At 44.9% G+C, this 14,223-nt stretch overlaps 1 protein-coding gene across 1 annotated transcript in view; it reads left to right on the top strand.

Moving 5' to 3' along the window:
* Window positions 1-11,924, top strand: part of Itk (IL2 inducible T cell kinase) — a 65,684-nt gene extending 53,760 nt beyond the window's left edge. Inside the window, exons 16-17 of the mRNA XM_075992851.1 lie at window positions 2,701-2,858; window positions 9,528-11,924. Coding sequence (XP_075848966.1) covers window positions 2,701-2,858; window positions 9,528-9,599 — 230 coding nt within the window. The 3' untranslated portion in view covers window positions 9,600-11,924. The remainder of the gene's footprint in view (window positions 1-2,700; window positions 2,859-9,527) is intronic.
* Window positions 11,925-14,223: the final 2,299 nt, after the last annotated feature.

A 14,223-nucleotide genomic window follows, 5' to 3' on the forward strand; every position in this document is an offset into this window, starting at 1 on the left:
AGCAAAGAAATTAAAGATCACAGTTGAGAAAAAGTGTCCCGTGGTAGCTTCTGTGAGCTGGGAGGCTGGAGTAGTCCAGAGATTAGGATATGAAGCCTGTGAAAGCAGGACCATGCTGTGCCAGCATCGCATTCCCACACTTGATCCTAGTCAGCATCTGTTACTCTACAGTGGTCTGCTGAGCATTCGATCCCAGGGCTACTCAAGGTGCCGAGGAGCAGGAGGACAGAGGGCAGAAGAGGCTTCTGTTCTCTTGAAGCAAAACTTTTGAGGAGACAGGCAGCTATCACACAAGCTAGCAGTTAGAAGATCCAGTCACGTTGGTGTTGGCCAGTGCTGGGAATCAAATACAACAGCAACGGTACAGAGAGTATTTAGGCTGGAGGAAGGGTCTGTTTGTAACTAGCATGGTCTGGAAAGGCCTTTCTAGGAGGTGACTCTTGAACAAATGTGTCCATTCAAATATTCATGGCACTGTGTTCCTGACAGGAACCAGAATGTGTAAAAACCTCACTACATCCAGAGAGCAGGAGTTACTAAGTTAGTAACTGTTCTAAAAGTCTTGGGTAGGTGGACGGATGGATGGGTGGATGGATGGATGGATGGATGGATGGATGGATGGATGGATGGGTGGATGGATGGGTGGGTGGATGGATGGATGGATGGATGATAGATGGATGGTGGATGGATGGATGGATGGATGGATGGGTGGATGGGTGGGTGGATGGATGGATGGATGGATGGGTGGATGGATGGATGGGTGGATGGTGTCACCATGTGAGAAAGGCTAAGTGACTTGCTGGATTTGATGTCTGCCTAAGTCATAATTTCTGCATGTAACAGTGTGCATGAAAATGCAGCAAATAACCTCTGTGGTATGATAACCATAAAGAGGGAACTTTGGAGAGAAACAGCTTCAGGTTGACCTTGCCATTCTGTAGGAAAGGTTTACTAGGGCACAAACCTCAGTGGTATAAGCAAAGGAGATGCTGTCTAGTCAGATATCTCAAGATAAGAATCAATGATAGGAATTTCTTCACACAACCCCATCTCCATGCTTGGCCATTACTCTGTTAACTGGTAGAATTACAGAATGAACCCCGGGGGAGATTGTTCTGGCATCATCTTGGCACAACTGTCCACAAGTGTGGGGGACAGCTAGGGACAGTGTGTGTTCATCTCTCCATGGCTAATGGAGCTACTGACACTGCCAAGGCAGGTACTCCCAAAGATGCTTAGAATGCCAGCCATACCTGCACCCCCACCTGCAGGCTCAGAATGGAGCCTGTGACGTCATAGCACATCAGCCGGGGGATGTTCTGCTGCTCTCCAGAAGATTAGTTTAAAATAACTCCCTTCCTGAAGGGAATCCAGGCATGAGGTTGATAGACAGATAGGGGAAGATTAAAAACAGGTAGCAGCACCCGAGCATGGTGGAGCAGGACTTTAGTCCCAGCTCCCTAGAGACAGGGGCATCTGCACAGTGAGTTCCAGGACAGCCAGGGTGACACAGAGAGGAGAGAGGGAGGAAAGAAAGGAGGGAAAGAGGGGGAAGGGAATAGAGAGGGAGGGGGAGGGAAAGAGGAAAAAAAGAAAGAAGGGAAAGAAATTTGTAGCGACATGCACAAACCGCAGCAACCTTGCGACCGGAGAGCCTCCTGCCTGCCTCAGCCCAATGGGCTTTGTCATATATAAAGTCTCTGCTTTTTACCACAGTTGACTTCTTGAAGAAGTCTATAGCCTGTATGAACCATCCCTCATCCATGTTCAGAAGGCTTATAATAAAGCAGTCACCCCGAGCTGTGTTCCAACACAACAGCTCGCTTTCAGAAGACACCCACTAGAAATCCTGGCATCTTCGAATACTGAAGTAGAGTCTGAATTTTCAGGTCCTCGGGCACCTCAAAGGAGCCTGTAGGATAGTGACCCTGGGAGGAGGGTTGTAGGATGGGGTTCAGAAGTCTGCCATTTGAAGAAGTTTAGGAGCCGATTCTTATTTGGGTGTTTGGCAATGAGACTTGGGGACACTCCATCCCACAGTCCTCTGGACTTATGCCTTGCAGACCTCTGGTTAGGACATCAGTAACCTCCCTTCCTCTTGGGAGGTCGTGATCTATCAGTACATGTTAAAGACAAAGCTGGGGCAGCCTTCCTGTAAGTGGCAGATGTAGGGAGACTTAACCACCAGAAGGTAAGTTCTCCTCACTCTACAGTACAAGTTAAGATTCCACAGATGAAATGCCTGACACCAAAAACGGCTTAGACTTTAGATTCTGGGATATTTGCATATCTGTGTGTGCATTTATAGTGATGGAGAGAGGGGAGAAAAGGGAGAGAGCTTGGAAATGGAACCCAAGCCTGGACATGAATTTGTTTCACATACACCTCACAACCTCTTCAGAAGATCTGGTGGCCTCCTCTGGACTCCTCAAGCACCTGCACACACAACATATATTTATACAAACACATACTCAGACGCATAAGTAAAAAATGAAGCCTTTAAAATAGAAGTGAATCAATCAATGAAAAAAAAATATTAAGAGGAAGCCCAATAAGCCTCACGGGCCAGATACTGAACCTCTAGATGTCTACCGAGTGGACTTGGATGCTAACTCCAAGGACTCCGTCATTTTTAGATGAATCTCTTCGGTACGTGTGCCCTTTGCCATGAGCCTTTGTTCTGCTCACTGTTGCTTCTAGGTGTGCTGATGTGGGAAGTCTTCAGTGAGGGTAAAATCCCATATGAAAACCGGAGTAACTCAGAGGTGGTGGAAGACATCAGCACTGGCTTTCGGTTATACAAGCCCCGCCTGGCCTCCTCTCACATCTACCAGATCATGAACCATTGCTGGAAGGAGGTCAGTACACGAGGTCATTTCCCCCTGTATCATCACACACATTTTCAGGGCCTGCCTCTCAAGGGAAAGGACGTCCTAGGAGGATGAGGACCAAGGGCGACCATAGTAAACAGGCAGGAAGTTGTATCTGTGTATATGTATAATTAGGTCTTCATTATATATCCATATGGTGTACAGTATGATACTTTAATACGTGATCTATGTGTACTGAGTGTGGGGGTGATAGAGTCCATGTCATTTCTCCCCACCATTATGTCATCCTTGGAGCCTGTGAGCTCTTCTCTTCTGCCACTCATAAAACACAGCTAGTGGGCTTCAGCCTCCCACTGGGCCGTCCAAATCGAGAACTTTCTCCTTTATTGGACAGTATTTTTTCCTGTCTCTTTCCTCACAACTTCCCAGGCTCTGAGAACCACTGTTCCACTTTCACATTGGCTTTTCTTAGCTTTACATGTGACAGAGAGTATGAGCTTCTTCCTGGGCCTCACCTTTCACTTGATGTAATATCCTCCAGATTCACCTACATTGCGACCAATGACAAGGGCTCATTCTTCTTCACCGAATAAAGTGCCATCATATATATGTGTACACACACATATACTCATCTATAAGTATATATGTATTTGTATATATATATATACACATGCACACACATATGTTTATATGTACATATATATTTATGTATATATCTTATCTGTTTATCGTGCTGACCAAAGTTCTGTTGATGGATACCCAAGTGGATATTCCATCTTAGCTATTGTGGAATATGCAACCAAAACCACTGGCAAGCGTGTATTTCTTTAATATACTGACATCATTTTCTTTGAACATGTACCCCTAAGTGGGATAAATTTTTGTTTGTTTAATTTTTTTAAGATTTATTTATTATGTATACATAATTATGTATTCTGTCTGCATGTATGCCTGCAGGTCAGAAGAAGGTGCCATTACAGATGGTTGTGAGCCACCATGTGGTTGCTGGGAATTGAACTCAGGACCTCTGGAAGAGCAGCCAGTGCTCTTAAGCTCTGAGCCATCTCTCCAGCCCTTGTTTGATTCCTTTTTAAAATTTATTTTTACCTTTCATAAAAGGAAATATTTATTTAGTTTTAGAAAGCCTGATAGTTTTTTCTCTGCACTTTATATTTTACCTTTTTTATTGTTTTTATTGAGCTATATATTTTTCTCCGCTCCCCTCGCTTCCTCTCCCCTCCTGCCCTCTTCCATGATCCCCACTGCTCCCAATTTACTCAGGAGATCTTGTCTTTTTCTGCTTCCCATGTAGATTAGAGTGGGATAATTTTTTAAAGACCCTCAATAAGACAGAATCTCAAAAAGTCTAGTAGCCTCAAGAAAAACCTTAGTCTTAACGGTTTCTTACCATTAACCATGATAAAAAGCAAAAAAAAAAAAAAAAAAACCCTCCAAACCTCCTTTCTTTGACTTACAAGACTATTAAGTAATGCTTAATCTATAAGTTCACAGAGAGTTTATAACATAAGCAATGAAAGATACAAGCAAGAACACAGAAGAAATCCTATTCACTGAAAAAAATCTCGAACACTGAAGGAATAATGATACCTGATAGTTACTTGGCAATGCTTTTTTTCTTTTTAGGCTAATTGGGGGAGCAGTTTTCGAGACAGGGTTTCTCTGTGTAGTCCTGGTTGTACTGAAACTTGCTATGTAGACCAGGCTGGCCTCATTGTCAGAGATCTGCCTGCCTCTGCCTCTTGGGCGCTAATATTAAAGGCCTGCGCCACAGCCGCCCAGCCTTTTTTAGCTATGTTTTATGAAGCAGAACTTATGAAAAGACATTTTTAACGTAGATCTTATGCACACACGTTACATGGAGGAGAGAGTACTCAGGAAGGACACACCCAAGAGTGTGGGTGTGGGTTGCTCTAAGATAGTCACCTCAATTATCTTTTTAATTTTTTTCCAACAGATCTTAGAATTCTGTGTATCTAGAAGAACTGAGCAAACAGCTCGAGTAGGTCCCATATTTCCCTTCCTCCTCAGTTTACTTTGCTTATTAGCACTTCATAAGAATTTGGTTCATTACAATCATTTTTAAACAAACACCTGCTGCTCCATCATCGTTGACCAAAGTTCAGAGATTAGGGTTCACTGCTGGTACTGCCCGGTTCATTGGGCTTTGACAAACACGTAATAGCACAGACCCACCATTATATGATCATGTAGAATAGTTTCGCTGTCCTAAAAATCCCCTTTGTTTCTCCTGTTCGTCTCTGCCCTCACTCCCCAAACCCTGGCAACTATTGATCATTTTACTGTCGACAGTTTCGGCCTTTCCAGGTCTGTCCTGGAGCTGGAATCATACAGTTGTAGCCTTTTCAGACTAGCCTCTTTCTGCTAGTAATATGCATTTAATGTTGTTTTATGTGTTTCTTGGATTTTATTGTTTATTTATTTTTTATTGTTGAGTAATACTCTGTTGTATAGACATACCATAGCTTATTTATTCATGTGCTTTCTAAAGGAAATCTTAGAAGTTTTTGGTTTCCAGCAATTATGCATAAATTTGCTGTAAATGTTCACTGTAAATGCATCCATCCATTCATGTGAATCTATGTGTAGACATAAATTTTCAACTCCGTTAGGTAAATGCCTGGGAGTGGTCACTGGATCAAATGGTAATATGTGAGGGTCTAGCCTCGATGGGTTCCCGTGTTCCAGGGAAATGAGCCCATGGTTTAGAAATGTTAGGCAAGAGAAACAAAGATATGAAAAAATAGTAATATAGAATAGTACCAGGAGGGCAACCCAGTGAATACTGAATCCTGAATACACCCACATTTATTTTCCATACACTTATGTACCCCAATCCAAAAAGAGGGAAAGGAGGCAAAAGACTGCTTTAACATCACACAAAGGACAAGCAGAACAATTATTTGCTTCATTACTTGAAATATCAAGCAACTATTTCCTGAGTTAAGCATTCTGATGCTTTAGGCAGGATGTGCTGCAACAACACCTTAGACCAAGGATCCTGTAGGCAACCACTCCCACGGTCAACACCTTAGATCCAGTATCCTGTAGGCAACCACTCCCACGGTCAACACCTTAGATCCAGTATCCTGTAGGCAACCACTCCCACGGTCAACACCTTAGATCCAGTATCCTGTAGGCAACCACTCCCAGGGTCAACCCGCCTGTCTTAAAAATGAAGGAGCAGGAATAGACTTGAATTTTCTGACTTTTGGTCAGTGTGGAGTGGATCCACCTCTTTGGGTCATCTTAATAGCCAAAACACCAAGTAACCACACCCTAGGTGGAGATATCGTGTTTGTAGCCATTCCTTAAGTCAGACTTCTTGTCAATAACTTTGAAAGAGCAAGCGTAGGCTTAGCTATCTGACCTTCAGTCAAGGTGGAACGGACCCCCTTTTGTGGGCCCCCACAGTAAGGCTAGTTTTGTGAAACACCACCAGGTTTTCCTTTTTGCGTTCTTACCAGTGATGAATGATTCTGGTGCATTTTGTTTTGGTTTGGTTTGGTTTGGTTAGGTTTGATTTGGTTTGGATAGGTTTGGTTTGGCACTATGTAGCCCTAACTATCCTGAAACTCACTATATAGACTACCTGACCTTGAACTCACAGAGATCCACCTGCCTCTGCTTCTGCCTTCTAAGCAAAGGGATTAAAGATGTGTGTCACCATACTCAGTCATGATGCTTCTTATATACATCAGTACTGGTTGTGTTGATATCCACCCTTCTTACAGAGGAGGAGTAGAATTTTATTTCCTGTTGTCTGGATTGACATTTATCAATGGCTTGTGATGTTGGATATCTTTTCATGTTTATTTCCCACCTCTAATATTCTCAACGAAATGCCTGCTCAGACTTTTACCCACCATTCAGCAGGGTTGTTTATTCCATATAGCTGATTTTAAAAAGTTCCCTATCATTATATGTTTTGCAAATATTTTCTTCAGGCCTACAGTTTATTTTTCATTCTCTTGCTAATGTCTTCAATTTTTTATTTAAAAAAATTTATGTTTGTGCCTGTACATGTGTCTGTGTGCCATGTGCATACAGTTTTCACAGAGGACAGAAGTGTGCATCAGATCCCCTAGGACTGTAGTTACTGATGATTGTGAGCTGCATGTGGATGCTGGGAATCAGACCTGGATCCCAGCAAGTGCTCCTAACCATTGGTCCATCTCTTCAACCCTTACTGATACCACTTAAATTATTTTTATTTATTTTGTGCCTATATGTATGCAGGAATGGGGGAGAGGGCATGTACTGTTAGTATGTGCCCATGGAGGTCAGAAGACAATTTGCAGGAGTTAATTCTCACCTTGCCCCTGTGGGTCCCAGGGATTGAACTCAGATTGTCAGGCTTGGTGGCAAGTACCTTTGCTGCTGAGCCATCTCACTGGCCCTCTTGAGAGCGTCTCTTACAGAAGTTTTCCAGTTTTAACCAAGTTCAGCATCATTTTTTTCCATGACTCACACCTTGAAGTTGTAGCTCACAACTCATCACAAAACCCAGATCTCTTCCGAGACGATTTTATGAAAATTTAATTTTATTAATTTTGTATTTTTTAATTAAAAACTTATTGCATCATATTTCTCCTTCCTTTTCCTCCCTCCAGTCCCTTCCATGCCTCCTCCCCCTTTGCTCCCTCTCAAAAGCCTGGGCTTTTTATAAAATGCGATTGCTACACTCACACACAAGTGTGAGTAAATATACAAACAAAACATACTCATTCCACTTAATGCTGCTTATATGCATAAGATTTCAGAGATGACCACGTGGCCTTGGAAAACTGCCTATGGGGCTCCTCCCTGGGGAGAACTACTTCTCCCACTCTCAGCATCCCTTAATTGCCCGTGGTTCCCAGTCTAGGGTGGTGTCCTGTCAGATTCTCCCCTGCCATGTTAGCAGGTCTGTTGATGGTGTACTTCTGCAGATCTTGTTGAGGCAGCCATATTGTTGAGGTACCATGGGGAAAGCTTCCCTGCCATTTCTAAAAGACACACTCTCATAGCAGATTTTTCTGGTCCTCTGTCTCTTATTGATCCCCCTCCACAATGTTTCTGACTTGTGTTATGGGTGTGTTAGTTGGGGCTATACACTTGTTCCCTGCATTTGACCACTTGTGACTTTCTGTAAAGGCCTCCGTCTGTTGAAAATGGATGGTTCTGATTTTGATGTTTATGAGGAGTAAAAGCTATACTTACCTGTGGGTATAAAGATCGATATTTAGAATGCAGTTAGGAATTAAATTGGTTTAATAAGGTGACAGTAGTAGTTTCTTCTCTAAGGTCTATGACGTCACTAGCTCCAGGTAGTTGGGCAAATTTCCAGGTGTGGTTTCCCTCCTGATGAGTCATCTTTAAGTCTAATAGAGCTGGTGGTTACTGCCAGGTTATGAGTGCCACTATTGCACCCATAGGGTTATCGTGCCGTGCTCACCGTTGGTGTTGTGTGTAGGCATCCCAAATGGGTAGGACTGTCAGTTACCACCCTCCCTTGGAAGACTGCATAGCGCCTTTCAGTATAATGAAAGCTAGACCTGAGGGAGGAGGCTTTCAAGGCAGATCCAGCTTGGCTCCTCAAGGCCTTGTATCCAGAGGGCGTGGTGTCTTAGCAATAGGCACTTGCCTTCAGCCTCTGGGAGGCAACTGAGGGCAACAGCAAGTCTAGATTGTTTGGGGAGTCTCTTGGCCTCCCATAAGCAGCAACTCTATAAGGAGTTTCTCATGCCTGGTATTTGGGTTTTTGTTAGGTAGTCTATGGCTCATGGTGAGGATGGGGGGAGTACTGTCAGCCCAAGTGGTATTACTTCATTTATGCTATATACCAAGTGGTATTACCAAGTGGTATCACATCATTTATACATATACTTCATATATGTATACAAACAGACTTATATGCATTGCATATAATTTTAGGTAGATGAATGATATTATTTCTGATGACCCTTTCCAGACATCCTCAGCATTATTCACAGTTGAATTTCTCCCTCCGATCCCCAGTCAAGGCTGCCTCCCCCATTTCACCCATTTCCCTCTCCCAATCATTTGTCTTATAGTTCCACCTTTCACATTCAGGCCCGTCTTAGACTAGGGTCTGCTGGTCCTGTCGGGTGTGCCGTAACAGCACTGTCTGTTGTCCCTCCATTCTTCCCATGTCTACTTGCCGTGTCCCTGGTCTGTCTCTAGGCCCTCTGTTCTGCTGCCTGATCCACTGCTTATCCTTTCGCCAAGGTCACACTATCACGAATCCTCTGACTTCAGAGGAAGCCCTGAGCTTGGGTGGTCTCAGTCCCCGCTCTACTTTTCTTTGCCGTCATTAGTGTTAGTTCTAATTAGTATGTCTTAGTCCCCTGAGAGTTTTGCCTCTCCACATACATTTCACAGTCAGCTCTTGGCCACCACAGAATCACTTGCTGGGAGCTTTGGTTCACGTTACTGAATCTGTAGATCAGGTAGTAAAGAAGTGACAACGGAATTTAAAACTAGGCCGCCTGGTCTCAGACTCTCTGTTATGGACAGTAAGAACATCCTGCCTCCAAGACAGCCCGTGTGGGAAGACTTTAGAGCAGATGCTGCTATTGGATTCGGATCTGCTTTGCACTTAGGCGGGACACACAGGTATGGGGAACTCACAGAGCTCTCTTTGTTACTCTGCAGAAACCAGAGGACCGTCCACCCTTCTCCCAGCTGTTAAATCAGCTGGCTGAAATCGCAGAATCTGGACTTTAGCAGGGATTCGTTGACCAGCCACAGCCGTGTATCCTGAGAGAAGGAACAGTGTCCTTTTTACAGAGCATTAAAAGCTGCCAGCAGCCCAGGACCCCGCACCAGTGCCTGGACCATGGTGCCAGCCCCTACGCAACTGTGACTGCAGCATCCTAGAAGAAACTGGAGGGCCAGCCACTGGGCCAAAGACTGGGCTACAGCAGTAACCGTGCCGCTGTGCCCACCCACCCCAGCCTCTGTCATACGCTATCTCAAAGCTCCATCACCTGCTCTCAGAAGCATTTCCTCCCCTTCTTAGCAATAGGGAAAAGAAGGTATAGGCCACGTTCTTCTTTTTATTAGTATTTTAAGCATAGGTCGAATACTCAAGAGACATTTTATTTGACCCAACAAGACAGTATCCCCATTTACAAATGGAAGAATGGGAAGCCTCATTCTTTTTCTAAGAAATGCAAGAGGTGATTAGCCAGAGGGTTCTGCTAACTGTGAGCCTGCCAGCCTCAACTTCCTGCTACATGTGGTGGGGTGGCTGCTTGTGCCAGAGGCCGGATGTCGTGAGGTTTCAGAGCACACTGCCACCTCTCTTCGATGGAGCATAGAAAGCTTCATTGGATGCATAGAGTGAAATGACCCACCCAGACCCCATGGCTGGACCACTGTGTGTCTGAGATTGACCAGGAATGAGAGGGCCTCTGATGGTCGGGTATCAACAGGTACAAAACAAGGTATTGGCTTATTACTAATCCAATGGCCCTGTCGTAGTGACTCACGTGGGTGACTGGGGCTCTTGGTCTATGCAGAATGCTGAGGCAATGACTATAGAATGTTCATCATTCTAACCTCTTAGGAGCAGCATCATTCTAACCTCTTAGGTAGGCATCTGCACAGCCTACCTGAACCAAGAGAGGGCAGCACAGTGCTGGTCCCTGTGGCCTCAAGACTTTGGTGTTCTCTTAGGCTTTAGGAGTTTAGCAGTTTTAAGATCAAGACTTCAAAACTCTCAAGATCCTAGCAAAAGAAGGAGGATTTTTGCCCTTGTTCAGGCTATCTGGAAGGACATAGAGTCGAGCACTGAGAGGCGTTTCCAAAATGCATGAGATGTCTGCTGTTGATTGACACTTATACAGGTCACATGCGTATATTCTGAGCAACAAGCCATTCCTGGAGAATCAGTTCATACCAACCCGATGGCACAGTATTATTGATGTTTTACAGAAAGCAGAACTCAGTCTTTTCAAAAGACAGACAGCTATGCCGAAAGAGTGACAGAACTGGGAAGAACAGAGATTGAAATGCCACCCTTTTCAACACTGCCTCCTGCTGAGAGTGGATTGCTGAGCCGATTAATACTAGAGCGAAGTCAGCCCTTAAGCGGTGCAGCACCACCCAGTGGTGTTGCTCCTGAATAGACCACTGGGTGGGGCGCAGTGGGACGCTCCGCATTGAACTAGGCTCTTCTCTGTCTTCCTCTTCATCCTTACCAGGACCTGAGTTCACAACTTCAAAGCTACCCGGAATTAACCCTTTCATTCTCCCAACCTACCAGAGTCACATTGCCTGAGGCCATTCATACCAGAACTTCAAAGGACTTTGAACCAATCTCCTGCCGAGTAATTATCTCTTCAGCCTCCAACTGGAGCCCTTGCAGGAGGACTGTTCCCTGGTGCCAGGCACACTTGATTCTCCCAAGGTGTTCAGATAAAGCTCCTAGAGAAGGGATCAGAGTTGCGGATCCCTCTTTGTAAGTCACGTGGCATTCAGACTGACTTGAGACTCAAATGCCTCCCTTCCAGCTATAATTACTGTGCCCACATAAAACTCTGTCATTCAGAAAACAGTCTTCCTCAGCTGGGCCACAATCATCCCTGTCTACTTCTCAGCCTAGTGCATATTCTCTTTTTGGAACTGTTAATTAAGAAATGGTTTCTGGGACATTCAGCCTAGAAGAAAAACACTGGAACTGAGAGATGTCTGTGGCATGGTTTCGAAGACCGGCCCCCATATTGTCTTCCTTAAGCTCAGCTCCATGGAGGCTGGGACAGACATGTGTGCACCTCTTCAGTGTCCTTCACGGGAATATGGGATTCTCTTCCATTTTTGGGAAATGGTGCTGTGTATTCGCAGAAAATCCCCTGATGAAAGGCTTGGGTTCCAGTTGTACTTTGTAGCTCTTGCAATTTGTAATGTTTGGGATTATATATTTATGCCTGGATCAGGAGGGTATTTATTGCTCATGTTCAAGATAAAAATAGTGCATATATGTCTTATCTTCTGTAGAAGCCACAAGTCAACAGTTGCATGTGGCAAAAATAAAGCTCTATGTTTTACAAATATAGGATCTGTGGCTTGCGTTCCAAATTGCTGACACCTCAGTTTTTGCTTAAATAAAAATGGTTTCTGAATTAAAAAAAGAAAGAAAGAAAAAGGAAGGACATAACTGCTCCTAAGTATGGTGGAGGAGAAGGTTTATTGTAGACGTGCAGGAGAGCATATCCAGAGGCGTGGACATCTGGGAGAGTCCAGAGTGGACGGGACCCTGAGTAGGGCCATGTGAGGAGAGTGGGGGAAGGGAGGGGGCAAACCCGGAGAGTAAAGGGTAGATGAAAGGGGGCATATTTTAAAAGTCCATGAAGATGAAATTTCATTGATCAGGAAGAGACAATCACTTAAAAGATTCCGGCAGCAGTGGAGGGAGTTGAACTGAGAAAGGCAGAGTTGATGGAAGAGAAACGAACTGGTTCTTGCTCAGAGTGCCAGGCCACTGTCTGCTGTGAGGATGACAGGCAGCTCCTGGGGGTCAAAGTTCCTGTCATTGCTGACGGTAATAAGTAGTTACTCCTCCTGCAAGCTTGGCTCTCAGGGCTTGGGTGTGCTGGTTTTAGATGTGTCTCAGTACACAAATGCCCAAGTCCATTGCAAGAATCCGTTCCTGCTCTGTGGTCCATTACGCATGGGGAGGAGAGTATGGGACTTCCACTGGGCTGTGTCTAGGACTCAGTTCTGAGCTTGGTCCCTGACTAGGATATAAGGGAGAGTTCTAAAGGAAGCTGGACAAATGGATTTGTTCCTTGGGATTCTTCCCGCAGGGCCCCTTTCCCCTGAATCTCCCAACACAGACCCATCATTTTAAGGACAAGACAGAAAATATCCCAGGAACTCAGATGAGGCATGTGGATAAAGGAGGAAGCTGTATTTGCATGGTAAGCATGTGTTCTGAGGTTAGAATTCAGATGAATTTGCAGTGGCCTTAAGGGAGGCACTGGAGGCTTAGTGCACCAAAGCCCGCTCCCCAGACCTATCATGTCAAGAGTAATGGAAGCAGCTATGTGGGTGTGGGCAGGTATCTGAGCATTTAAACAATGACACCAAGATCCAACCCCACCCAACCCCATCCAACTCACCCTGCAGCTATGTGGCAGGGACCCAGACCTCCATTGGAACTTGCCAGATTCCACACCCACTCCGCCAAGAACCCTCTAGCTTACCCACGTGGTGACAAAACAAATTAATGCATCTTAATGCAACTCTCTTCGGAAAAGTTTCTCTTTGTAGTCGATGGTGATTAACACGGAGACCCACACTGGCCACATGGTACAGAGAAGCAGAGACTGGGACGCTCAGCCATATCTATAATCACATCCCCTCTTCCCAAAACTCAGGGATCACCATGGAGGAGGTGGAAGGACTGTAAGAGCCAGAGGCGTTAGGTGACTGAAGCACAGCAGTGACCTCTGGACAAAACAGCAGCTACACATAGGAGCTCACAGCACTTGTGACAGCTTATACAGGCCCCATGTGAGCATAGTCAAGGCCGGAGCCCAGCATGGAGCAGGGAAGTAGACATAAAGTCCCTCTCCAAGCTATTAGCAGTTGGTAGGTGCCGCTTCTGGGAGAGGGAGGGTTTTAAACACTTTTAACACATTGCCCCTGTGCTCCAGGCGAAGGCCATACATCCAAGATGGCATAGGTAGCGCAAATTGGTCTTAATGGGTGAAGACCAAAAAGGATAAGAGGGAAGGAGTGGATCTAGAAGGAGGTAGGGGAAGAGGGAATGTGACCAAAATACATCGTATGAAATTCTCAAAGAACTGCTAGAAAAAATAAAAAAGGATTCTTTCCCAAGAGAGGGGCCTGCTTGGAACTCCCTGCTGAACTATGGGTTACCCATAGATGTTGACTTCAGGTATATGCCCGTTAGGAAGTGCATAAGGGTTCAGTGGACCATTCCAAACCCGTGATCACCCATATGGCCCTGGTTAAACTCACTGGGTCACAAAACAAAGCAGAGAAACAGGAGCGTGGGGAAGAGACTTGTAGGGAAGGGGAGGGGTGGTGGGCAGGAAGGAGATAAAGGAGGGAGTGGTGACAATAATTAGACTGTGCGTGTCTATGCATGAAGCTATCAAAAAATATCAAAAGCTTTTTAGAGAAGATTCTCCCCAAGAAATAATGTAGCTTTGGCTTATAGAACAGCAGAATCATGCAGATACCGTTAGAAGCAGTGTAGAGATAATTTATATCGTGTGTGTGTGTGTGTGTGTGTGTGTGTGTGTGTATGTGTTCAGCTACTGTGGTGGTTTGAATAAAAATGCCCCTCCCCCCGTAGGCTCACATATTTGAATGCTTA

This window comes from Microtus pennsylvanicus, chromosome 11 (assembly GCF_037038515.1).
Source record: "Microtus pennsylvanicus isolate mMicPen1 chromosome 11, mMicPen1.hap1, whole genome shotgun sequence".
NCBI classification, from domain to species: domain Eukaryota; kingdom Metazoa; phylum Chordata; class Mammalia; order Rodentia; family Cricetidae; genus Microtus; species Microtus pennsylvanicus.